Consider the following 25,340-nt stretch of genomic DNA (forward strand, 5'->3'; position numbering starts at 1 on the left):
CAGTGATAGAGAAGAATATGAAAAGAAGGGGTCAGTCTCAGGCGGGAATTCAGCAGTTTTTGAGCAAAAGAGTGAGTCTGCCAGCTGAAAATGAGCAGGGTGAGAGGAGGGAGAGAGAAGCAGAACACAGTAGACCAGAGGCTGGTCAAGAGCAGGGCACCTCCAGTCAGGTCAGAAATCATTTAGGGAGAGCAACAACAGTTAATGCTGTAATAATGTATGAAATGTCTGATATGGTTATTTAGTAAAATGGTACAAGTTCACTGAATTCTTACACCTCATGGTGATAAGATTTACAATAACTTTAATGTAATGGCTTTAATTTTTATTATTCCGTATATCACCACATCTACCACAAATTCTTGGCCCCTCTATCAATACTGTGGCCCCTTGATGGCCCCTTACTCAGAAAAATCCTAGATCCGCCAATGCCAACACGCTACTAAACTTTTCTGTAAAAAGGTCATTTTGATGGTTAGTATGGAACCTTAGCTCTTCCAAAGAAATGTAGTATTGTGGGTTTTTAAAAAAAGATAAAGTTTAACATCTTTACCAGGAAGTTTGCTCTCTCGCTCTCTCTTGCTTTCTCTCTGTATGTGTGTATGTATATATATTGTAGCGTCCGTCACTACGTTAAATATATATATATATATATATATATATATATATATATATATATATATATATATATATATATATATATATATATATATATATATATATATATATAAACTCAGTAATTCAGTTTCATTTCCACAAAAATGATACACATACACGAGTTTCCGTTCTAGGCGTAATATTGAACCTGGAAGTTGTAAGTTTTGTTTCTTTGCGCATGCGCCCTCACTGCTATCAGAAATTGTATTCCTCCTCTGTTTACTGAATGGCAGCCGCTTCACTACCAGCATGAGGACAGAGCGCAGAATTTAGTGTTGGTTCAGACTGCGGAAGATATCATGACCCGGTTCTTCAGAGGTCACGTTTGCTAAGTCGCCAGTTGCCGTTGGCGCAGCTAAAGCTAGCTCAGCCGTGTTGTTGTTTACTCGTCGCCTTTTCCACACAAGTGCCTGGAGGAATGCAGAGAGTGAGTTATTTAAAAAGTGGCTGGCAGCTGCTGAAATCAACCAGTGAGAGAGCGGCAAAGCAAGCAAACACCCAGTTTTCGACCTCAAGATATTATAGCCATGTAAGTCAACGCTTCGTACAAACTGTACTGAAATTACGATGAATGGAGACACAGGTGACGATACAAAGCACTGGGGCTTGGACTGGTGCACCTCCATCACCTGTCAAAGAAATGTAGCCTGACAGCAGGGTCATTCGCGCTAATCATCAATTTGTTTTAGAAGGTTTTCTACTCAGCCACCTTTGAAAATTTATGGTCTAAAGATTAGACAGATATGATTGAAATTCTATTTTCATCCAATTTTCATGCATTAATGTGTTTTTAATGCCGGTTATTATATTTTAAAGTTGTGACCAATAACTTCATGTTAAAAAGTATTCTACATGTTTTATTTTTGCAAAAAATTGCCTCGTCTTTGTTGTCTTTTGCAATGAGAATTTTATTTTTAGTGCATGCTTAAATATGGACTTAGCAGGACATTTTTCATATTTTAACTAGCCAAATTATGTATCTTGATTAAATTTTATGGTAACAAAGGCCAGTAAATGTTTCGGGCTTTTATCTTCTATCTGTCTGAGATATTTTTGTTCAAACATTGCCTCAGATTTCAAAAGAAAGGCCTAAAAGTTGTTGGACGGGCCTTTCTTTAAAAAATAAAGAAAGTATTTGATATATAAAGCTGAAATTTCACAGCAGTCATTTTATATATATATATATATATATATATATATATATATATATATATATATATATATATATATATATACAAATGGTCCAAACTTTGGATTATAAAACTTTTAGGCAAATCAGAGATTTGAGATGGAATGACGGCATGCTAAGACCATGCTGATGCTAATCACAGTACACACTGATGATTGTATTTATAACCACTGTTATATTATCAATTCATCAGGGAATTATGAACTCCAATAAAATCTCTATACAATTCATATAAGCTACACTGGGAACAAAGTCTCACCCAGTTAAGTGATGAACTCACAGAGACTGCTCAGTGGTATCAGTTAATGAACAACCTAATGTTGTTATACTGCACATGTCCCCACTCTGTGGCCCTGCTCCCTCCTCAGGCCACCAGCTCCTTTGGGCTCCTCTTTGACATTGATGGAGTACTGGTGAGAGGCAGGACTCCAATCCCTGCAGCCAAGCAGTGCTTCAGAAACCTGGTGGACTGCAATGGGAAATACAAGGTCCCTGTGGTGTTTGTCACTAATGCTGGGAACTGCATGAGGCAGACCAAAGCTGAACATCTGTCACATCTGCTTGAGGTGGAGGTAAAATGAGCATCTTTTAAATCTTTATTAGTTAGCTTTGTCTCGTGTTTGTTTTTTTTCCCAGTTCTTTGACATCAGTCGTTTACTCTGGACTTCCTTTATCTCAGGTATCTCCAGACCAAGTGATGCTGTCCCATAGTCCTTTGCGAATGTTTACCCAGTTCCACAAAATGTGTGTGCTGGTCTCAGGACAGGGTCCAGTAGAGGAAGTCGCTCATAAGTATCCTGCCTGGGGTAATCTGGTTCCTGCACTCTGGATGTTGACCTTTAAAGCTGAATGTTCTGTTTATTCACTTGTTTTTCTCCATGTTCCAGTTTGTTATCAGTCTTTAATCATTTCACCCTTTGTTCCCTTTGCTGCTTGACAGTCTTAGTGAAGCCCTTTCACAGATTTCTTTTTGTTTTTTGTTTTTTATATGACTGGTGGGAGTTTGCCCTTAATTCAAGTCAGAATATGGTTATTTGAAATATAAAGAAATGCAGTAAATTACTCTGTATAAAGATATTAGAAAATAATGTCAAATACCTAAAACACTGCCAAGATTGTCTACATATTTTCATTAAGTGGCTCATAATTCTTGTTTAACCTGTTTGACTTTAACTCAACAAACTCCAGCCTGGGCTTTCAGGATGTTGTTACTATAGATATGCTCAGAGAGGCATACCCAGTCCTAGATGTTGTGGATCACAACAGAAGACCCAAAGACATTGTAAGTAATACTGTTTAAGATATTTATGTTCAGACAAATTACATATCTTACCAACTGTGTACAATGCCCTGCAGGTTCCGCCCACTAAAGGCTTACGGCCAATAGATGGTATGTTTCCTTTGCATAGTCATTACCCTGAGAATGAATGATTTTCTGTATATACAACCTATTTATATATTTTATATATTTTCTCTTTATTTCTGTGTTCCTACAGCTGTTATCCTATTTGGTGAGCCTATCAGATGGGAGACCAACCTCCAGCTTATTGTTGACGTGCTCCTAACTGGTGGAAACCCAGGCAACACTTGGAGTTCGGTGCGTTATCCTCACATCCCCGTCCTGGCCTGTAACATGGACCTGCTGTGGATGGCAGAGGCAAAGAATCCTAGGTACACATGCACAGCACAAACTGAAATATTAAGTGTTACAGCAGTATTGTTATACAGTGCCGTGAAAACGTATTTGCCCCCTTCATGATTTCTTTGTTTTTGTTTTTTGCACATCTGTCACACTTAAATGTATCAAAACAAATTTTGATATTACACAGTGAAAAAATAATTGCCCCCCTTGTTGAATCATGAATTAACTTTGATTAATCCCAGTTTTAGGAAAGCTGAGTTCAGTTTCACAAGCCACACTCAGGTCTGATTATTGCCGGACCTGTTGAATCAAGAAATCACTTAAATATAACTTGTCTGACAAAGTGGAAAAGGTCACAAGATCTCAAAAAGCAACACATCATGCTATAATCTAAGGAAACAGCTGAGAAACAGTCATTGGCATCTGTCAGTCTACAAAGGGTTACAAAGTCATTTCTAAAGCTTTGGGATAAACCACAGCAAGTGCCATTATCCACATACAAAGAAAACTTTGAGCAGTGGTGAAGCTTCTCAGGAGCTCACAGAGACTGCTCAGACTGTAGTATCAGTTAATGGCCTACCAAAATTACTTCAAGAGTGTATCAATGTCTCATCCAAGAGGTCACAAAAGAACTCAAAACATCTAAAGAACTCCAGGCTGCAGTTTTAATGATTCAATGATAAAACTTCTTGATGACCCCCAAGAATTTGGGGAAAATATTCTGTAGACTAATGAGACAGAAGTTTTTTGTTTTTTTTTGAAAGGTTATAGTCCTGTTACATCTGGTGTGAAAGTAACAGCATAAGGTCATACTAACAGTCAAAAATGGTGGTGATAGTGTGATGGTCTGGGGCTGTTTTGCGGCTTCAGGACCTCGACGATTTGCCATAATTGATGGAACCGTAAATCACTTTGTGCCCTGAAGCTCAAGCACACTTGGGTTATGCAGCAAGACAATGCTCAGAAACACATAAGGAAGCCCACCTCTCCATGCTTCAAAAAACCCAAAATAATAAGTTGGAGTGGCCTAGTCAAAGTCTGGACTTAAATCCGATTAAGGTGCTTTGGGGTGACCCTAAACCCTCCGATGTGGCTGAATTAAAATAATTCAACAAAGAAGAGTGGGCCAAAATTTCCTCCACACCAATGTGAAAGACTTATAGCCAGTTATCGCAAACACTTGATTGCAATTCTTGCCGTCAAGGGTGGAACAACCAGTTATCGTGTTTAGGGGGCAATTATGTTTTCACATAGAGCGAGGTAGGTTTGGATAGCTTTTTTCCAGTAATAAATGAAATAATTTAAAAATGGTATTTTGTATTTACTCAGGTTATCTTTGTCTAATATTACAATTTCTTTGAAAGAAATCAGGAAGGCGGTAAATACTTTTTCACAACACCGTACTTCAATATTCCTTGCCCCACAGGTTTGGTCATGGCATGTTCCTGGTGTGCTTGGAGTCTCTGTACAAGAAGTTGACAGGGTATGAGCTCAAGTATGAGGCTCTGATTGGGAAACCCAGTGTGGTGACTTATAACTACGCTGAGCTGCTGATTAGACAGCAGGCTGAGAGACTTGGCTGGACCACACCTGTGAAGAGGGTGTATGCTATCGGGTGAGTAACTCAATCTCCATTTAACACTTAAAAATTCTGTTTAATAATTTGAAGTAGATGCGCTTTTTAATGTGTTCTTTTTTTGTAGCGATAACCCCATGGCTGACATATATGGTGCGAACCTCTACAACCGCTACCTCCAGTCTTCTCGTCATACCAGGGCACAGATGCAGGCACAGAGTGGTGGTGGAGGTATCGATCCCACGGCTGTTGATGACAACCCTAAAATGACATTGGCAGAACTAGGCGGAGCTTCACGTGTGGCAGAAAAGAATCTGCCCGAGGGATGCTGCTCAATCCTGGTGTGCACAGGAGTGTACAGCAAAGACCAGCAGGAGCTGCCCTCAGACCCAACACAAACAGTCACAGAGCAACGCATCTTCCATGGTCACAGGGACTTCCGCTTTGATCCCAGCCTCACTCAACCATCCTTTGTAGTGCAGGATGTAAAGGAGGCAGTGGAGCTGGTATTCAAGCAGGAAGGCTGGCCTCTGCAGTAGGAATCTCAAGTTCTGTCTCCATCTCATAGTGTAATCCTTAATTGTTAGCAACAGGTTATCAAACCATGCCCTTGGTTATCACAGGGGAGAAGTAGCTGTTACTGTGTTATAACATGCCAGAGTTAGCTGTGAAAAGCAGTAATATGCAGTTTTAACACTAAATACATAAAAGTTGCATTTTATATCAGTCATACACAGTAGTGTGTCAGACTTTTGATGATTTTTTTTTTTAAATAAAGTTTGGTAAACTTTCAATTAGACATCACTGTTTCTGAGTCAAAAATTCAAATGGAGCATCTGTCCTGTCCCCATTTTATAAATATAAAAAACTAATTTAAAATGCAGATTGCTGAGTCCATGCATGCAGTTGTTGAATTACACATTTTAGTCATTTTAAGTATTGATAAAGCTCATGGATGGATTTCAGTTGTTGCTCCTTCTTCATAGTTACCTTTTCTGCATGTGTAGACTGATTCAGAAAGACACAGTTATCACTGCATGACAGTACCATGTAAGACATTTGCACAGGTTATAAAAAAAACTGTGGGTCCTAACTTGTTTTCACTGCTGTCATATTTAACCTAAGTTTAAGATATAAATCTATAAGCAATACTTAAATTGCCAGGTTTGAAGTTTTGACTTCAATCAGCAGAATGTTAAATTTTATTTTGAAAAACAATCTTATTTTGTGAAGTCAGAATTTAACAGTAGGGGTTTACACAGAAATTAAAGGGTGCTACTTTTTGGTTAATGTGAATGTCTGTATTAGAAGACTTCAGTTATAGTTACAGCACCGCTAAAAATTTTTACTTTTTTTTTTTTTTTTTTTTTTTTTTTAATTTGTAACTGGTTTAACAATGTAGGATTTGCAGGTGACTTTAAAGCTGTGGTAATTACAAAAGGGATTAAAGACACAAGGTTACATGTGAAACTGTAGTATTTTACTGTTGTACAGTCTGTGTACAGAGTCCTCCAGCAGAGGTGTGGTTTGTCATCACATTCATTATCCTCAGAATAATATTACAAAATGTTAAATATTAAAAGTCAAAACATACAAAACCAGTATTCAAACACATGATGCAACATAAAGTTTCTTTTTAAATAAAATTCCTTCTCTGGTTGAGAAACTTCTGACACAGGTAAATTGAGGATTCAGGCCACCAATCACCACTCTTCAAATGACTCCCTGCTTCAGCCTTCTCAGCACCCACACTTTTTATCTGAAGCCACAGCACTAGGGACTGGGTGAGAGCTGTTACTCAGCATGAACTCAGGAGAGTTTTCAGAGCCCTCATTTATGATGGTCATACCATTGCGTGCCATCAGTTCCCGAGCCATAAGGATGAAGGCAGCCTCTATGTTCTGGGCCTCCTTGGCTGAGGTTTCCAGAGCAGCCAACACACCACTGTTTTCTGCCAGATTGCACGCATCCTCGAACAGCACCTGCCTCTTGGCATGGAGGTCTGATTTATTACCTGTAGTGGTGAACAGAACCAGAGTTAGTAAAAACAAGTGAAGCAGATATCTGCAGCTATGATTGGTATTATCTTCAATTAAACTATTCTGTTAGTGTAACACCTAATATAACCAAATCTTCACAGATACCCCCTTCAAAAAAGTGGGGTATGGGGCACTTTTTGGAATTCAATTTAATTTTATTTCACAACAGTTACCTCAAGATATCTTATATTTTAAGATAAAGACCCTCAAATAATACAGAGAAAACCCCAACAATCAAATGACTCCTTATCAGCAAGGACTTGGCATCAGTGGGAAGAAAAAAAACTCCTTTTTAACAGGCAGAACCAGGGAGGAGCAGGCATCTGCCGCTGAAGGGAGGGAGACACATGGAATTATAATTATGCCAAAAATCATGCACGAGGGGAAAAAAACAAACACAAGCAAAAAATTTCATTTCAAACTCTTTTTTATTCCCAGTCTAAATGAAGAAATTAGTGAGACAGCACTTTCAGAAAGAGAGTCAATTTATTCCCTGCTGCTGTGTAATCATTATTGTAAATTTAAATGTTATTAAGAAATGATCAGACACGAGAGGGTTTTTAGGGAATACTGTTAAGTCTTCAGTTTCTATGCGATACATCAGAACAAGATCCAGAATGTGACTGAAGTGGTGGGTGGGCTCATTTACATTTTGAGAGAAGCCAATTGAGTCTAATAATAGATTAAACGCAGTGTTGAGGCTGTCATTTTCAGCATCTACATGGATGTTAAAATCACCCAGTATAATTATTTTAACTGAACTGAGCACTAAATCAGATAAAAAGTCAGAGAAATCAGAAACTCCGAGTAAGGGCCAGGTGGACGACAGACAAGCCGTCCAACCCAGTACTAGGAACATATACCTAATAAAGTGGACAGTGAATGTATTGACCTTTGGAAATTGTTCAATGCTTAGCAATCAGGAAAAAATAGAAATACTGCAACTAACATCTCTCAGCGTGGACAATAGCTTAACCTGGAGGGGTTTAAAGTGATTTAAACAACACATAAGGAAGACAATGGGTGGTGTCACTGAAGGTCCCAGGTTTTTCGTGAAGACATCTACGCCTCAAAAATATGTTCTGCAGCATGCAGACATTTTACATACCAATGAGTATCAGCACCACGCTGGCAGCTCCATACAGCTCCACTTCCCTGATCCAGTGGGACACCGATTCAAATGTGCTGCGCCGTGTGATGTCGTAGGCCACCATTGCTCCGTGGGCACTGCGGTAGTAGCTCTGAGTTATGGTGCGGAAACGCTCCTGTCCTGCAGTGTCCCACACCTGCATCTGCGAAATACAGAAAACACAAATATGGGTTAACCGGATAAGCAGCGTGGGTTAAGGATCAACAGCATACTTTTAAGTTATTCAAGCATGCTGTGAATCTTGTTTGAAGTTTGCAGTTGTTTCTGAACATTGCTCTTGTAAACAGAATTTTCAACTAGATAACTAGACTTTAACTAGCAGCTGACAAATCAACACACCCAGAAAGCTAACAGACACACCGAGGATATTACAGAAAGGTTTTCAGCCCTTCCCCTTTCTCTGGAGAACTGAAACAAAGCAATTATTTACTTTAAGACAAAAGTGCACCCACATGCATCCCATAAATGATTTCTTATATAGAAAATACACTTTCTGATTGCACCAAAGCATGTGAACATGACTGCATGTCTACTTGCTTTGATCCGAGTGCTTGAAATAAGAGTCACCTACCTTCACCTTCTTGCCATCGATTTCCAGGGTACGAACAGTAAAGTCAACACCAATGGTGTTTTGCTGCTTCTCAATGAAGATGCCAGATTTAAAGCTTTGCACCACACAGGTCTTCCCAACATCCGAGTCCCCAACCAGGATGATTTTAAAAAGAAAGTCAAAAGAGTCCTCGATCTCCGCCTCAGCCGTCTGCATGGTGACAAGAGGAATACAGAGAGAAAAAAAACACTGTCGCTGAAACACAAGATCCAAGACCTGTGGGCCTCTGTGCAAATGAACTGCTCCCTTCCAAGTTGTGTCAATAAGACTTATAATATTTACACAAACAGCAGTCACATCCTTGAGAAAAAGCAGAAACTCTGTTGTATACTGTGGTTCCAGGTGAAAGTCCCATCCAGAGCTTGATAAATAAATTATAAATCCAGTTTAGCAGCTCGTTTCTTCTGTTATTTTAACCCCATTCTTTAACCTCTATTCAAGAAACAGAAAAGATTACACAACCAGCTTAATTATCCCATAACAAGAATCAAAAGCCATTTTCTTCAAGAAAAAAAACAGGATCCAAAAACTGTTTCTTCATCCTGAGTTGGTTTCCATATCTACAGTATGATTAGTCACATTCTTCAAATAAGAGTAGTCTGTCCTTCTGCCCTTTAGACTGTCAGTCTTTGTGCCTGCTACACCCCTGCCCCACTCAGTTTACGTCTGAGGTAGTATAAGACACGCCTCCTACCTGTCTTGGAAGTTGTGATTTCCAGCTGCCAGCCCACCTGCACCACTGCATCTTGGGAAATGGATTTTCTATTTAGGCCGTATAACAGGACGCAATACCTGAAAGAGGCAGATAGAATTCATTTGTTACCAAATGCTGTTAAAGATTAAGCTAAAACTACTAGATAAAACATGGCATAAATTATAAAACAGTTGGCCAAAGGGCTTGAGACTCACTTTGAGTAGACTTCTGATTTTAAGGTGTGATTGCTGCACTTGCAGCCACAGCTATAAAAATTGGTATCCTCCATATGCTAAAACCTTACTCAACACGTCTTAGTTCTTAGTTTTTGATACACAAACACAAACACACAGGCACATCATGTACATTGTATATAGTGTTATTATTAGTAGTATTAAGGTTAATCTTGTTTGTTGATTTTATATATATTCTTTTCTTAATAGTGTAAATTATTATATCTTTATTTATATTTATAATAACTGCGGCTGCTGTTACACCCAAATTTCCCCTCTGTGGGACAATAAAGGCTGTTTCTTCTTCTTCTTCTTCTTCTTCTAAATGACTACACATAACTGATTTCATAAATCACCCTCTTATTTTGATTTTGTCTCAAGTTTACAGAGAATGGTCTGAAACAGAGAAAATATCCAGTGAGCAGCAGTTCTCTGGGTGAAAATGTCTTGATGTCAGAGGAGAGCAGTCAACCTGCTTTGAGTTGAAAGGCAACAATAAATGAAATAACCAATAAAACTACAACCAAATATACAGAAGAACATCTCTGAATGCTCAACATGTTGAACCTTGAAGCAGATGGGCTACAAAAGCAGAAGACCACACTGGTGGCCATGGAAACTGTGGCTACAGTTCACATAGACTCACCAAAACTGAACAACAGAAGATTGGAAAAACATCGCCTGATCTGATGAGTAAGATAAGATAAAACTTTAATGATCCCACCTCAGGGAAATTTACACATTACAGCGGCTCAAGTACAGATATTGATGAGATAAAATAAAATAGAATAGAAAACACTATATACATAAAAAAAAATATCAATACACATATACATCAAAACACTGTATACATATATCAAAAACACTCCAAAAAAAAAAAAAAAGTCTCAATCCTGCCTGGCATCAATGGTTAAGGCTGCTGCTGATGGTCTAATGGTGTGAATGATATTTTCTTGGCACACACTGGGCCTGAGTACTGTTGCTGACTGAGTCTATCCTTTCATAACCACTTCTGTGTGCTTCTGGTGACTCCTTCCAAAAGGATAACACATTATGTCAAACCATCTCAATGTGGTTTATTGAACATGACAGTGAGTTCACTGTACTCAAATGGCCTCTACAATCACCAGATCTCAATCCAATAAAGCACCTCTGAGATGTGGTGGAACAGGAAATTCTCATCACAGATGTGCAGCTGACAAATCTGCACCAACTGTGTGATGCTATCATGTCAATATAGAGCAAAAGCTCTGAAGACTTTCCAGGACTTTGTTGAATCTATGTCATGAATAACTAAGGCAGTTCTGATGGCAAAGGGGCAAGGGGGTCCAATCCAGTACTAGCAAAGCGTACCTAAGAAAGTTCCCTGAGGGTCTATGTTTGACTTTCTTAGATTACTTTACCTTATTTTTTCTATTAATTCTTTCTCTTGTTTTGTAGTGCTACAGGTTTCTATTCACTGCTGTGGCCTACTAGCATCAAAAGAGCAAAATAGGTAGTTTTGAAAGAAACACTGAAAGTACATCAGTGAATACAGTAAATACAGAAAATACTGACTGGGAGATACCAAGTGTTGCTACATCATAGGGGGGATAACTGGAGAACTTGTAGAATTAGTTTGAGCAGTTTATGATCTCACTTTATCATCTGTTGCCCCTTGAGGTTCCAGAACTACAATTTGACTTTTGTCATTTTTATTTTAAAGACAAAATTAAGCCAGTTTTTTTCAAAATACTTTGTGTCCCTGTGCCTAACCAGCTCAGTCCATGACAGGAGGGAAGGTTTTGTTTACAAGGCGTAGTGTTCAAATACCTCAGCTTAGACTCGTTACAATATAACTACTCATGTAAAATGTTATCACTTCGCATAGAGCTGCCTACCCCACAATGATTAACATTTTTTTAAAAATGCATTATCAGCCCCCTCCCCTTGACTACAATCACCAACACATTCCACAGCAATCACTAACCTTAAGGGGTTAACCACAGAATGAAAAACAAAGCATAACACAAAAATACATCAGAAAAAGCATAATTTAAATGATTTTTACCTCAAGCTTCACACATTGGCATCACAGTGAGATGCTAACACAGACTGAGCCTACTGCTCTGACTCTCTCTCTCTCTCTCCACCCCCTCACTACTTTCTGTCGTCATCTCAGCCCACAGAAGAACAAGGCACAGCTGGACACAGAACAATGTGTGAAGTGTGAGGGGCACTTGACCAAGCTGGGTCTATCTTTGGCTGTGACCACCAGCCACCTTCTTTCTGTCGTGCGGGTGGTGCCTTATTTGTTCAGTGCAATGAAATGTGGTTTTGTTGACCACACATTGAATGAGACTGAAACAGATGCCTCTTATCAAAGAAAAATGTATTTCACTTACAGAGAAACGTATTCTGGACTTTTAAATATTTGAGGGAATACATTATTAAAAAAAAATAAACATAACAAACCAAATGCCTTCACCACAATCATCTTAGAATACAAATCCTTGTGTGACTCAGCAAGCTCTTGGCTCAGGAGCTGTGGTGATGCAGAAATCATATCTGAGCCATAACTAAGTTACCACATCCCAGTCATAAACGCTGGTCTGCTGTGTCATCTCCTCTGCTGCAAATGTGCTGGACTTGCAGTGTTTCTCAGCCTAAAAGCACCGCTGAGGCTCTGTTGGCTTTTCCTCGGTTTCAGAGGATTCTTGCTGGATGTCTTATGGGTGGATGCTTCTGGAGGAGGGACATGAACTGGTTTCCAGGGGACTGGATTGATAAAGCTGGGCGATGGGTACGATTTGTCATAGGGACCTTGAGAAAAATAAAGCAGGTCAGAGACACAAATATCTGAAAGTCTAATTAAACTAATAAGGTACAGAGTTACTGCAGCAAAACAAATTAAAAAATGAAGATATAGTTAATAACTCCAAGATTATTCAAATAAACATACTTGATGGACAGCTGCGTGTTTTGGAACTAGCGCTGCTTTTTTCATTCGTCTTTGCCAGCCATTCCTTAAACTTCTCTTCAGCCCTCCTGCGGCGCTCCATCTCCTGCTCCTCCTTCAGGGCAGCTTCCTCCTGTTAAAAAAAAACAAAACAAAAAACTCTTAGAATCTGTTTATCCATTTAAAAAAAAAAAAAACAGCTGAACAAGAGCCTGATTACTTTTTCTCTCTTCTCTTTCTCTGTTTTTTCTCGGTTCTTTTTGTGCAGCCAGTCTTTGTACTTTTGTTGAGCTTTCTGTTCAGTCTCCCTCCGTCTCTCCTGCTGCCTCTGCATCTCCTCCTCCTCCTTTCTTTGTTTAAGAAGCTGCTCATGTCTCTCCTAGAATTGCAATAAGAAACAGAAAAGACTAGTGTAGCAGATTAAAAAGATTAACCCATAGCAATTTTACTGAAGTGGTTCTTTACCTGTTCTCTTTTAAGTTTTATCCATTCTTGGATCTTTTCTTCCTTGATGATCTTTTTATGTTCCCGCTCTCTGTCTTGCTTTTCTTTATTTTCTTTCAGTAAGCGTTCCTAATATATGAGAAATAAATGCTTTTAGTGAATCAGATGGGGTGCAATGAGTACTGCTCACTACAACAAATTAATGTCAGAAAAGTAAACACTGCACTTATATTGCAGGAATTAAAATCAGGACTAATGGCTGCTTGCCTTCTCTGTTTTCTTTTCCTGTTTAAGACGCTCCTCTTTAGCTTTACTGACCAACCACATTTCCCATGCACTGAGAGCAGGTGAAGGTGCAGAATGCTCTGAAACTGCTTTTGGTAGCTCGCATCTATAAAATAGGCACAAATACAGTCAGATACAGATATAGCCATGCCACATACAAGCCAGATCTCCATCTAAAGCTTTACAGCAGCACCTGACTGGTGAAATACTGAGCCTGGAGTCATCTGTTTGTTCGGGTGAGGTCTGCTGAGCTGGGGTGGATCTCTGGTCTTCTTCGTCACTATCAAAGCTGTCATGATAAATTGGAGAAAGCAGAGAAAAGGTGTCTTCGTCGTCTGGTAGGATGCCGTCGCCCAAGCCCTTTGATGACTGGAAGTCTTTGAGAGGGGTCGAGCTGAAGCCGTTGGGTAGCCTCTCTCCAGACATTACTATCCAGCGTGTCTGCAACAGACAACACAAAAGCGAACAAAGTACGCCAAGTGTTTTCTTTACGTTACCTGCGTGAGTGTGTAAACTGATGTCAAAGAAAGGGCAATGAGACACTTTAATCTAAGGCCAAATACGGACATCGTCATCTGCAAATGTGTTTAGCAACATGCTAACGTTAGCACAGCTGCTTAGCGCACTTTAACAACAACATAAGCGTGTTGTTTAACTTGCTGCGGAGCATTAACAGTGCTAATTAGCTTCACTGGGGGAAAAAAAAGAACTGCAAATAGGAGCTTACTGTGTTTAACGTTACAGTTTAAACATTCTCTCTCCAGGGAAGGAGGACTCCTCTTCCAGCGCTGAGTGCGCAGCACCTAGAAGTGATTTACAAACTTTTTCCCATGATACACCACGCCCCCACGCTCAGCTGGACGCCGCGTCCGTAACCATGGAGACACCACGCAAACGTTTTTATACCCATCAGTTATAAACACAGTCCTCATCAGGTTTCACATTCGCCGCTTTTTAGTTAATGTCACAAATACCCGAGGTTATATGTTACTTGCCAGTTTAAATTTCACTGAAGAGGCTAACTTTTTAATTTAAAGGATCAAATTAAAGGCATTCAATGTTAAAATACAACATATTGTGTAACCCTTGAGCTTTATTGATACTTATCCAGTGGCCATCATCCGTGTTATGTGTCATGGTTTTTTACACTATACAGCTGTGGTCAGAAGTTTACATACACTTAACATGGGCATGAATGCCATGTTAAAAAAAAAAATCAAAAATAATTATAAACTTGTGCACCCAATTATTATTTTGTAATCATTAATGATGTTTGCTGTACAATCATTCCAGCCTGGAAAAAGAACAATTCAAAGAAATAATTAAAACCCCAAAATTATTATGACATTCATGAAGTTCTGAACACAGCTGTAGAAGAAAAATCACTGATTTCTAATTTTTCTAGGCTATAATGCAAAATGAGCTGCATCTTCATGAAAGAAATGAATAAGCGTATTTAAAAATAATACAGCGTCAGTAATTTTAGCAGGTTCATTAGAATGACTGATTTTTTCTTATTTCGATTATAGATATTTTTACCCCATAGAACATTCCTAAAAATGGGAAAGACATTAGAGAAATCAGCTATACTGAAGGAATGCTCTTGCATGGTTTTCTTTACCTCCTACAGTGATAAAATGTCGCCTGTCTCACAGCTCTTAGTTGAAGTTAACCAGCACATGCACTCTGTCTCACTCTCACTTAACATTTTCAGTCTAATTACCAGCAGGCGAGTCAAAATGAGCTTGTACAGGGAAGTGAAGCGAAGAGCTGCTTTCACATAGATGTGTAACATTTTGTGAGGGTTTGCAAAACCTTCTGCATGTGTTTATTTTTTTAAATGTTACAATCATATTGTGACTTCCCACAATACAGCTATGGCTATGTTTGTTGAAAACAAAAAGTTTTGCAGATTAGTTAGTGTGTCAGCAGCCATGGTTAATCTCAACCATGGTGAGGTTAACTTTGAAAGGAAGAGATTTGTTTTTGGGTGTGTTATATTCACAGACGCTAACCAGTACTCTAGGGCTGGACTTTATAAATTGACTATATTTATCATCAATTGGCAGGTCATTAATTGACATTATTTATATCAGGCATGATCTTCTCAAACACAAATTAGTTAAATAGTGAATAAACTCAAAATCCCTAAACAAATACAGTAACTTAACTGCTGTTTATTTCCCTGTTTTCTGACACTTCAATTAATTATTTGAAAATATAATCATCAGATATAATATTAGTTGGGACAATTGTTGTTTGCATTAAAAAGGTTTAGGTCTTTTAAAACACAAGGTTACAAGAAGGAGCCATCAGTGGTGCACAGTTCCAACAAATTTGTGAGTAATTATATTGTGGGTATAAGATGACTTGAAGTGGAGTTGAACCTGTTTTTGCAACCTTGACAGAACTTTCAGAGATCAAAAAAAGAAAAAAAAAAGCAGTCGCATGTTTGTCTTTTGAAATGCTAGAAATATTTCAAGATCATTCTCTAAATAGCTCCAGTTCTTCACTCCTCACCTATAGAGTTTTGGATAATGTATCAGATCTGCGTAAGGCAGTTCTGAGTAAGATAATGATGGATGATAATCACATATGGCCATGTGCAGAAAGCAGGTGGGTGTGGCTGATCCTACGTGTCCAGCTTCAGAGTCACACCAAGTTGAGAGATTCCAGCTCTGGTTTCTGATACTCCCTTCTAGCAAGGGCAGCCGTTCTCATTCAGAGTTCTTTAATGACAGCATTCAGCCCACCAAGCAGAAAAGCTGCACAGGATGCTAGCAGGAGACCTTAAGAGACTGCCGGAGGGCAGAAGCCAATTGCGACTTGTCTCCCACACCCCTCATCTAGACCAGAGACCACCAAAGAAGTCTTGCAAGAAGCTCCAAGTGATTATCTGTGTACTTCTTGTAGAGCTTTTTGAAAGATTCACTTTCTTTGGGATTGTATGCAACATGATTCTCTTCTGCACTGTGAAGCTTGGATATGACAACTACCTGGCCGCAACAGTCAACCTGTGCTTCATAGGAGCCAGCACTCTGACCCCTGTTCTGGTTGGCTGGTTTGCAGAAGCCTGCCTAGGGAGGACTAAGGTGCTATACTTGTGCGCTTTTCTTCATTTCTTTGGTAAGACACAATGAATTAAAGGTTGACACAAGTTACTGTTGTCAAGAATTTGCAGGCATGTGACTTCTAAGCAGTGTTTAGTATCTTGGAGACTGCATTGCTGTTATAGAAGAATATTAGAACGAAATAAGATCTGATGCCAGATGTGATAAGATGACACCTGCTTGTAACTGTATGCCTGTTCTCACTTTTTACAGTGCTTTCATGTTTATTTTCAAATTCCAAGAAAACAGCAGGGCTGCTTCCACTTCTGTGTTTGTTTCAGCAATGTTGACTACAGATCTAATGTATGCCAAATCAACCAGCTGACATTAAGAAAATGTCTGACAGTGAAATGCAGAATCATCTAGTTGCACCTACCATACAATCTCATGCTACTTCAGGCACAGCCATGCTGCCTGTGGTGGCGTTTCCCTTTGAGGATTTCTACATCAGCAATCACCACATGACCCATCAGCTGGAGCCTCGAGAGCAGCAGATCCTGTTTTACACTGGCCTCCTGGCTGCTGCGCTGGGCATCGGTGGCATCCGAGCTATCCTCTGTCCCATGGGAGCCTACAGCCTGCAGGGCTACAACCAGCACCAGCTCCTGACCTTCTTCAATTGGTAGGTGGTAACACCACCTGGACACAGTCATCCATGTAATTAGCCAACAGGTTTTCTTAGGAAGTTCATTTATAGTTCTGCTCTGTTGGTTTCTGTTTGGTTTGATTTCAGACAACCCACTGGTGGCTGAGAGTGGTGCTAGAATTAAATCAATATTTTCTTATTATTAAAAAAACAACCCTTTTCTGACATGAGGATAATTCTAAAGGAGAGTGCATTGAGTGTTTCCTCTAGAGAGGAATGAGCATGCAAATAACATTTCCCAACTATTTGTAGTTTTAATTTTAAAACTTCTTTAGACTATTGTTGCAAAATTTAAACTATGTATATCCACACTACATGCTTAATACATATTCACAGCAAATTTAATGGCAATAGGTCCTTCACAAATTAATTTAGATTGTTCCAAGTGACATGATAAAACTAGACCAAAGATACTTCAGATTTAAGTCTGACCTGTCAAACTATACCTAAATAAAATACTTATTATTTGTTAATACCAGTGGCTTACTGTGAGTTTTGTTTTTCATTTAGGTTCTACTGGTTGGTGAACCTGAATTCCACTGTTGTGTTTCTGGGTATTGCTTACATTCAACAATCTGTGGCCAAAAATCTAGGCTTCCTCATCCCCTTCACATCTGTGCTGCTGGCTCTCATCGCCATACACATGATGCGCAACAAACTCACCTACAAACCCAAGAAAGGTAACATACCAAAAAACAAAAAAGAAAGAAAAAGGAGAGAAAGAAAACCTCATTCTGTGCTTTTATTTTGACGATCACAGATAGAAAAACTTGAGCTCACGCAGGTTTTTTTGTGCTTCCTCTTAGGTGGATCATTACTGACTACACTGGGAGTTTTTTTGAACTCTATTAAGCTGTGTTGCCTCCGCTATCGCTACCTGAGTGGACATGTGGCATCTTGGCTAGACCGGGCGAAAGAGAACAATGGTGGCCGGTATAGTGAGACTCATGTAGAGAATGTCAAAGTCCTGGCCAAGCTCTTCCCTCTTTACGGGCTTCAACTGTTGTACAGAGCCTGCATCACACAGGCAGGTCGCTGAGAAATTACAAAGCATGAACGAGAAATATTACATGTTTCATTATGTGCAAGTGATTGGTTAAGAATATGCTTCCCACAGATCCCTTCAGGTTACTACATACAGACGATGAACTCCAACCTTCACCTGAACGACCTCCTCCTGCCCATCGGTGCCATGAATGTGATCAGCATCCTGCCACTGCTGCTCTTAGCCCCACTGATGGAGTGTGCAATGACCTGCTACCTGTCCATGGAAAAAATTCCTCCGCCACCTGTAAAGCTCATTAGTGAGTAATTCCACACATGCACGCCCCGACTAGTCCACACTTCATCATAATTTCTTCTCTTAAATATCCCTGTATCTTCTCTCCCTCCCTCTCTTTGTCTTGCAATTACAACCTCCCATTCCTCAGCCCCCTCTCTCATCACCCCACCCTTTCCATCCTCCCCTTCCAGCTCTGGGCCATGTGTGTGCCACTCTGTCAGTCCTGGTGGCAGGTTTGTCTGAGCTGCAGAGAAAGTCCTACCCCCTGGTGGATCAGACACTGTCTGGGAAGGTTTTGCAAGTGTCATCGATGCCATGTTTCCAGCTGGCTCCTCAGTACATCCTTCTCGGTCTGGCAGAAGCTCTCGTCAGCCCTGCGTGTGAGTGAGAGACTTACTGTAAGGTCTCCATGTTTTGCTTGTGCACATCATTCAGATTTATGAAATAAGTACAGTGTGACAAATAACCACTAGGAGAGATGACCCTACACTTTCTTCTCTCTGGCAGGTTCCCTCATTTCGTTCCACCTCACCCCCAGCCACATCAGAGGGATCTCCCTGCACTTCCTCACTCTGTCCTATGGAGGGGGTTGTTTTCTAGGAGCCTTCATTATCCAGCTGGTATACTTTCTCTCTGGAGGTAAAAAAAATAAATAAATAATAATACTAATACATACAAATACTGTACTAACTAACAACATAGAGACACTAGTTATAACCACTGCGGTACTCTGTTACAGGTAACTTTTACCCAAGCACACTGCATGATGGCAATTTGGAGAGATTCTTCTTCCTCCTAGCCACACTGATGGCTATAAATACCCTGGTGTTTTGGAGTGTATCATACAGGTACAGTATAAAAGATACAGGATGATGGAATAGAGGCTACAGTTAGATTTTTGAATTTAACAAAAACCATTACAGTCCACTGTAGGTTCATTTCAGCAGCTGGTAAAACATTTTATGTTTCGGGAAAACACATAGTTGGATGTAGGAAACTGATGTTAAATGATCTTAGTGTAAACTTATTTTATTTTCATTTTTATTTTACAAGCATGTTCCTAAAAATTATGTATCACAGCTCTAAGTGTATTTTTGGTTCCCCTAATGTTGTGCAGGTACATAGACCTGAGGGTTCAGGGTAAAGCGCTGACCGTCAGCCCTCTGACTGAGAAGCTGCTGCATCACAAGGCCAGTCTGCGATTCTACGACACTGTAGACCACTCCACTGGTTCAATTTTATGAATGACTTCACTGAGATCCTGTTACTGGCGCTGGCGCTGCACGTTACTGAGTCAAAATCAGCACCTTAAGAAATGATGGACTAAACTGTATATATTTTATTCATTTTCACAGATATTGTGGATATAATCAAACATATCCCGAATTGTGTCTCATCAAAAGTTTTGTTTTGTTTACATAAACATGAATACAAAAGAAAATTGTAACATTTCCATATTGAAAAGGTGATTATTAGCACAATAAACTCAATAAAAAATATATTAGCAAGAATGGTCCTTTATTTTAGGCATTTAAGCCAAAGCACTTATTCTCTTTTCTTGACTGAGCTGAGCAATAATTGCAGTCACAACACAATAATATGTTTCAAGCTGTCCTCACAGTATAGATCGTACTGAAAGCTGCTAACCACTTTTTCAAACCCTCTTTGAAAACGTGCTTGAATGTGAAGATACAAAGAAGACAACAGAATAAAATAATCTATTTTTACACACTAGTCTTAAAAAAAATCTATACACATAAAGTTTATAACTTCCTGGTCTAAAATGTGTCTTGTATCAGTGTACAGTTCAATAAAAGTGTTAATATAGAGGTTTTAAACAAGAAATATTTAACTATATCTAACTTTGTGAAGTTTTTTTTAAAGTCAAGTATCAGAAAAAATGTCCTAGGTACCAATTCTTGTTTCTGTTACTGTCTTATTTCTGTATACAGACCGACGCTGCTGATGGAATTTCTCTTATATAGGAGATCTTACTATGTGGTGAGATTAGTTTGGGTAGCTTTAGCTTTTGACACAAATGTAATTCCATAAGGAAATCTCCCTCATCAGCCAAACAGAGCTAAAATAAATGTGATTTTTCCATCATCGAGTGAAAAACTTGCTGTCCAGGTTGACAAGTGTGAGCACATCCACTAGTGTAAATTGGCTGTTGGATGCCCCCAAGTGGTCAGTAAATAGAAACATAAATAAAAATCTGTCACGGTTAACATTAACATAGCTTTTGAAATATATATATTTTGTATGAAAAACTATACAGTTAAATGTTTTTCAATGGCTTAAAGACGGTATTTACTTGCTTTCTTACTACTATTGCTAGCACAAATGTCACTGATGAATTAAGGTATTTATGTTGTAACCGAGCAGTTTCTGGGGTTGAACTGAAATATAAGAAATATATATAATCATATAATCAAACATGTCCCTAATTGCTTGTCATCAAAACTTTGTTTTATTTTTGCATGACTACAAGTGTGCACTGTAACATTACTTTATCAATAAAAGGTAAATAATATTTAGTTAAATCAGTAAACAGAATATTATTAGCAAGGTCCTTCATTTGAATCATTCAAGTTAAAGCAATCTTTCAGTTTGAGTGAGCTGAGCAATAGTTCCAATCACTTAGAAATAAAACACAATAAAAAACTAAAAGGCCTGTTTTCCTTTTGGTCCTCCACCTCAACAACACGATAGGCTCAAAAAGACAAAAATATGTGCTGTTAAACACAAAATGTTTTAGTCAAATGACAGAAGCCTCATAAAGTCTTCATATATTTGTGTCCATCCACATTTGTGACCAGTTGCATCCATGTCACTTGCACATTAAGAATCTTCTATGATTAAAACAAGCAAAACCTGTTCCACGTGGTCAAATAGCTGATTATTACTCTTATTCATTTGTTTTGTGCATTTTGTGGTTATTATCACAGCATTAAAGAGGTCATAAAAGTAGTAATTAATATATTTGAAAGGCAAAAAAGGGAGAAAAACATTTGATCAAAATGTTTTGAAGCATTTTTACCAATATTTAAAAGAAAAAGGGCAGATAATGGCAAAAAAATTGTCCATTTTCACTTTTTGATTCTGAATTCTTCAGTAAGAACAAAAGATTCACATACTGTTTATCACTTTGTCAGCCTATGCCTCTGTAAAAGTCTGTCTTGCATGCATTGATATGGAAAACATTGCACTATTTTCTCTATCTCAGAATTTTACATGTGCAGCATTTTCTGAAGTTAAAACTTTCTAATCTGCAGAAAATTAGATATTGCATATTTTCAGTTTTGCACCAAAATCAACAGAAAACCCAGGATAGAGGGGCTCAGTGAAGGTGGTCTGGATTTGGTGGAGTAGTGTGAAACTGTCAGGCCCAGAAATGCTGTAGAAAGCCAGCTTTCCCTCTTCATAGTCAAGGTGCACACCTACTTTGTGGGAGTGAGCTGGAGGAATTTGACCTTTGTGAAGATTGTTGTGCCAGAACGTACAACCAGAAGGAAAGCAGATTAATTTCCAGGACAGAGCATTGTGGCCAAAACAGCAATCTTTCCCTGAACCCTTTCTTTCTATGCCTTTGTACGACACAGCCACCTCAACAATGCCACCATCCCACTCCACCTCCCAGTAGTGGTTTCCTCTGAGGCCCTCTTTGCACAGAGCCTGGTTAAAGTAGGTGAATCTGTTGGGGTGATCTGGATGAGCCTGATCCCTCTCACACCATGATATCTCTTTCTTTGTATCGGAGAGGTGAAGACATGCTGCTACGGTGTTGGGATCCACCTCCACTTTGGAGTCTGAAGATGAAACACTCACTGATTATAAAACACCCACTCAACTCTCAAACATGTCTGTAATATTTATGCAAAGTTCATTAACATGATGCTTACTCTTATATCTGTCCAGAAGTTCTGTCCTGGTATATCTCTCCTGCAGCCTTTTCCTTTTTCCCACTTTAAAGAAAAACAAAGAAAAACACTTGTTTAAAGGAAACAGGCAAGACCAGAATTATTAGGTTTAAAAATGCCAACTCATTATAGTTACCGATGACTTTTTCTGAAAAATCCTTCAGAACCGTTTTTTCTTGGTCGCACATCTTTTTCATTTTATCTTTTTGTTCAGTGACAAACTTTGTCAGGTTGTCAAGTCCTCTGTGTGAGTCTGTGAGCACAGGGAGGTCACCCAGGGCCTGGAATCCCTGCAAAAGCAAACTTTTTTTAAATATTTAGCCTCACAAACTGGATGCAAAATGAATCATAGGAATAAAGTGTCAAACAGCAACGTCACCTGAAGAAACTGAATGGGATCATCTGTTTGTGAAAGCTGGCAGATTTCACTCTCTCTCCTCCTCAACTCAGACACTTCAAGCTTCAGTTGCCTGCGGTGACATTCAGTCCAGTCCACTCCAGCTTTCTCAGCCTCTCCAACCTTCTCTCTCATCTCAGAGCACTTTTTCCTCATGAAGTGGGTGTACAGAAGAATACGTTCCTCATATTCTCGCTCAAAGTCATCACACGCCTCCCAGGCAGCATCCTGTAGGAAACATGCACTATTTGCCTGCTGTGACTGCTACAGTAATAATCCAAACCAACTAAACAAGACGTTCAATCAATAAAGTGCTGTATGAATAGAAGTCGGTGCTTCTTCTATGCAAACAGCACTTTATCGATAACATCTGGAAACTCTCACACTGGTGAATGCATCCAGGGTAATTTGGGGCTCAGTATCTTGTCTGTTGAAAATGTTGGTGCAATTAACAATATATGATGTGCTCTGGCTGAGATTCATTAAAACAGGCCCAATCCATGCCACTAACACCAGCATGTTTTACAGACAGGATCATTTTCTTATGCTAGGATGCAGTGCTTTCCTTTCTCAAAACACATCTTGATTAAACTAGAAAATTCATCAATTATTCATCAGATAAACATTTTTAGAACAGGCATCTGGCTCATCTACATCTTTAGCAAAACGCAGACAGACATCACTGTTCTTTTGTTTTCTCCTTGCAGCGCCGCAGCCTTCAATGAACACCTTTATTGTTCGGTGATCTCTGGATAGTGGACTCATGGAAATTAACATTACTCACATCTGTCATCCTACTGGCTGAAAACAAATTACTTTCACCTTCAGCTGCATCACTAATCCTTATGGTTTACACACTTTTTCCACTCAGAGTTATATAAAATTGAGTATTTAAAAACCAATATATATATATATATATATATATATATATCAAATGCTAAGTAAAACAAAGGGAAATTTATGTTTGTGGATAACACTCACTCTTATAGACTGTGCAGCTTCCATCAGCTTTTCCATCTTGTCCTCTGAAGTCAGCACTCTGTCTGCAATTTCCCATTTAGTCTTTTCCAGGTGTCTCTGTTAAACAAATGCAGGAGCTTTTCAGAACCTCATAAAGGACAGGTAACACATGACTACAACATGGGAATAAACTGACTTACCTGCATTTCTCGTTTTTCTTCCGTAACTGATATAGTGTTATGGCCTTTGTGCTCATCCACTGCACACAACAGGCATAAAAACTGCCGATCAGTGCGGCAGTAAATCTCCTGAAGTTTGTTATGACGGCCACAGATGCTTTCTTTGATCCTTGGAGAAGCTTTTATCAGTTTATGCTTTTGTAGCGGTGGCACCTGAAAATGAGGTTCCAGATGGGCTTCACAGTAAGAGGCCAAACATACCTGACAGAACATGTGAGCTTTACGTTTTCTCCCTGTGCAGAAGTCACACAGCACATCCCCAGGTGCAGCATAAATGTCATCATCAGAAGCAGCAGCAGAAGGAGCAGCTCTTTGTCTGGTTGTCTTCTCATGTTTCTCTAGCAGGTTAGCCAGAATCGTGTTCCTCTTCAGCACAGGCCTTGTGTTAAAAGTCTGCCTGCACTGAGGGCAGCTGTATTTTCCGCTATTGTCTTGTTTTGTATCCCAGAAAGTATTGATACATTTCATACAGTAGCTGTGTCCACAGGTTGTACTCACTGGGTCCTCCAGTAACCCTAAACATATGGAGCAGTCAAACAGATCCAGAGCGTGAGCCATTTTCTTCCTGCACAAACTGACAAGTTAGTTTCAATTTCTCTGGAGGAGGAGTGGCTTACAGAGAGCTTGTTCCTAGTAGGAAGGCACTCAGACCTCATTCACTGATCTAAGCTGTGTAAACAGCCTGTTCACCTCCCACTATTCGAGTCAAACATTAACTGCAAATGGAAGAATCACATATGTGTCAAAGTATATGAGTCTTTGAGCAAGTTCAGTCTTGACCCTTTCTTTTTCTAGGTCAAAACAACTCCTGCTTTCCTACTGGCTATTTTGAAAATAGCAGCATGCTTAGTCAGAGCTCAACCGTCACACTGTGGCCAAACCACAACACTACTTCAGGCATCGGTGCATTGGTGTTTGATTCCTGTACATTCTCTGGTTCTTATAAGCCTAAAGTTAAGTTATCTTCTCTCTAGTTCATCAGACAAAATGCTACAAATCACACAAATCTAAATAAAAAACTGAATGCTGTAATTCTTGCATTCTTTTAGCCTGGTTCAGGTGTCATTTTGAGTCAGAGGATTACACTCGAGTCATTATTAAGACTTTTCTATCTTTTCACACATCGTGAATTTTCATATCAAATGTGATATCCAATGTCTGCACAGTTCATAAGCAGGCCATAGTTCAGTTTACTGTCATAAAGTGAGTTAAAAGTAGCTGACTGCAAAGATATATATATATATATATATATATATATATATATATATATATATATATATATATATATATATATATATATATATATATATATGTCAAGCCTCTTGTATA

The 25,340-nt window shown here is 39.1% G+C and overlaps 5 protein-coding genes across 5 annotated transcripts; 2 read left to right on the top strand and 3 right to left on the bottom strand.

Moving 5' to 3' along the window:
* The first annotated feature begins 852 nt into the window (after positions 1 to 852).
* On the top strand, positions 853 to 6,334 carry hdhd5 (haloacid dehalogenase like hydrolase domain containing 5). The gene is made up of 8 exons (XM_030731000.1): positions 853 to 1,186; positions 2,215 to 2,418; positions 2,526 to 2,638; positions 3,035 to 3,128; positions 3,203 to 3,236; positions 3,343 to 3,517; positions 4,915 to 5,103; positions 5,192 to 6,334. Exons 1-8 carry the CDS (start codon positions 1,076 to 1,078, stop codon positions 5,601 to 5,603), a joined length of 1,332 nt encoding a protein of 443 aa, XP_030586860.1. The 5' UTR covers positions 853 to 1,075; the 3' UTR covers positions 5,604 to 6,334.
* Positions 6,335 to 6,573: 239 nt separating this feature from the next.
* On the bottom strand, positions 6,574 to 12,007 carry rab19 (RAB19, member RAS oncogene family). Its single transcript, XM_030731004.1, has 5 exons — positions 11,841 to 12,007; positions 9,558 to 9,655; positions 8,825 to 9,013; positions 8,212 to 8,395; positions 6,574 to 7,078 (listed from the first exon to the last, which is right to left on the bottom strand). The coding sequence occupies exons 2-5, from the start codon at positions 9,606 to 9,608 to the stop codon at positions 6,804 to 6,806; spliced, it is 699 nt and encodes a 232-aa protein (XP_030586864.1). The 5' UTR covers positions 9,609 to 9,655; positions 11,841 to 12,007; the 3' UTR covers positions 6,574 to 6,803.
* Positions 12,008 to 12,184: 177 nt separating this feature from the next.
* ccdc34 (coiled-coil domain containing 34) lies at positions 12,185 to 14,327 on the bottom strand. The gene is made up of 7 exons (XM_030731003.1): positions 14,185 to 14,327; positions 13,651 to 13,898; positions 13,440 to 13,563; positions 13,194 to 13,301; positions 12,949 to 13,107; positions 12,732 to 12,861; positions 12,185 to 12,592 (listed from the first exon to the last, which is right to left on the bottom strand). The coding sequence occupies exons 2-7, from the start codon at positions 13,881 to 13,883 to the stop codon at positions 12,390 to 12,392; spliced, it is 957 nt and encodes a 318-aa protein (XP_030586863.1). The 5' UTR covers positions 13,884 to 13,898; positions 14,185 to 14,327; the 3' UTR covers positions 12,185 to 12,389.
* A 1,725-nt stretch (positions 14,328 to 16,052) lies between these two features.
* slc15a5 (solute carrier family 15 member 5) lies at positions 16,053 to 19,739 on the top strand. Its single transcript, XM_030730997.1, is given in 10 exon segments — positions 16,053 to 16,217; positions 16,220 to 16,583; positions 16,967 to 17,189; positions 17,724 to 17,893; positions 18,020 to 18,240; positions 18,331 to 18,517; positions 18,687 to 18,875; positions 19,003 to 19,134; positions 19,235 to 19,343; positions 19,613 to 19,739. Coding segments are annotated over 10 exon segments (1,887 nt in total).
* Positions 19,740 to 19,941: 202 nt separating this feature from the next.
* Positions 19,942 to 24,577, bottom strand: LOC115781368 (tripartite motif-containing protein 16-like). Its single transcript, XM_030730998.1, has 6 exons — positions 23,973 to 24,577; positions 23,794 to 23,889; positions 22,795 to 23,040; positions 22,552 to 22,705; positions 22,398 to 22,460; positions 19,942 to 22,304 (listed from the first exon to the last, which is right to left on the bottom strand). The coding sequence occupies exons 1-6, from the start codon at positions 24,567 to 24,569 to the stop codon at positions 21,775 to 21,777; spliced, it is 1,686 nt and encodes a 561-aa protein (XP_030586858.1). The 5' UTR covers positions 24,570 to 24,577; the 3' UTR covers positions 19,942 to 21,774.
* Between the last annotated feature and the right edge of the window lie 763 nt (positions 24,578 to 25,340).

Source organism: Archocentrus centrarchus, chromosome 6, assembly GCF_007364275.1.
Source record: "Archocentrus centrarchus isolate MPI-CPG fArcCen1 chromosome 6, fArcCen1, whole genome shotgun sequence".
Classification (NCBI taxonomy): domain Eukaryota; kingdom Metazoa; phylum Chordata; class Actinopteri; order Cichliformes; family Cichlidae; genus Archocentrus; species Archocentrus centrarchus.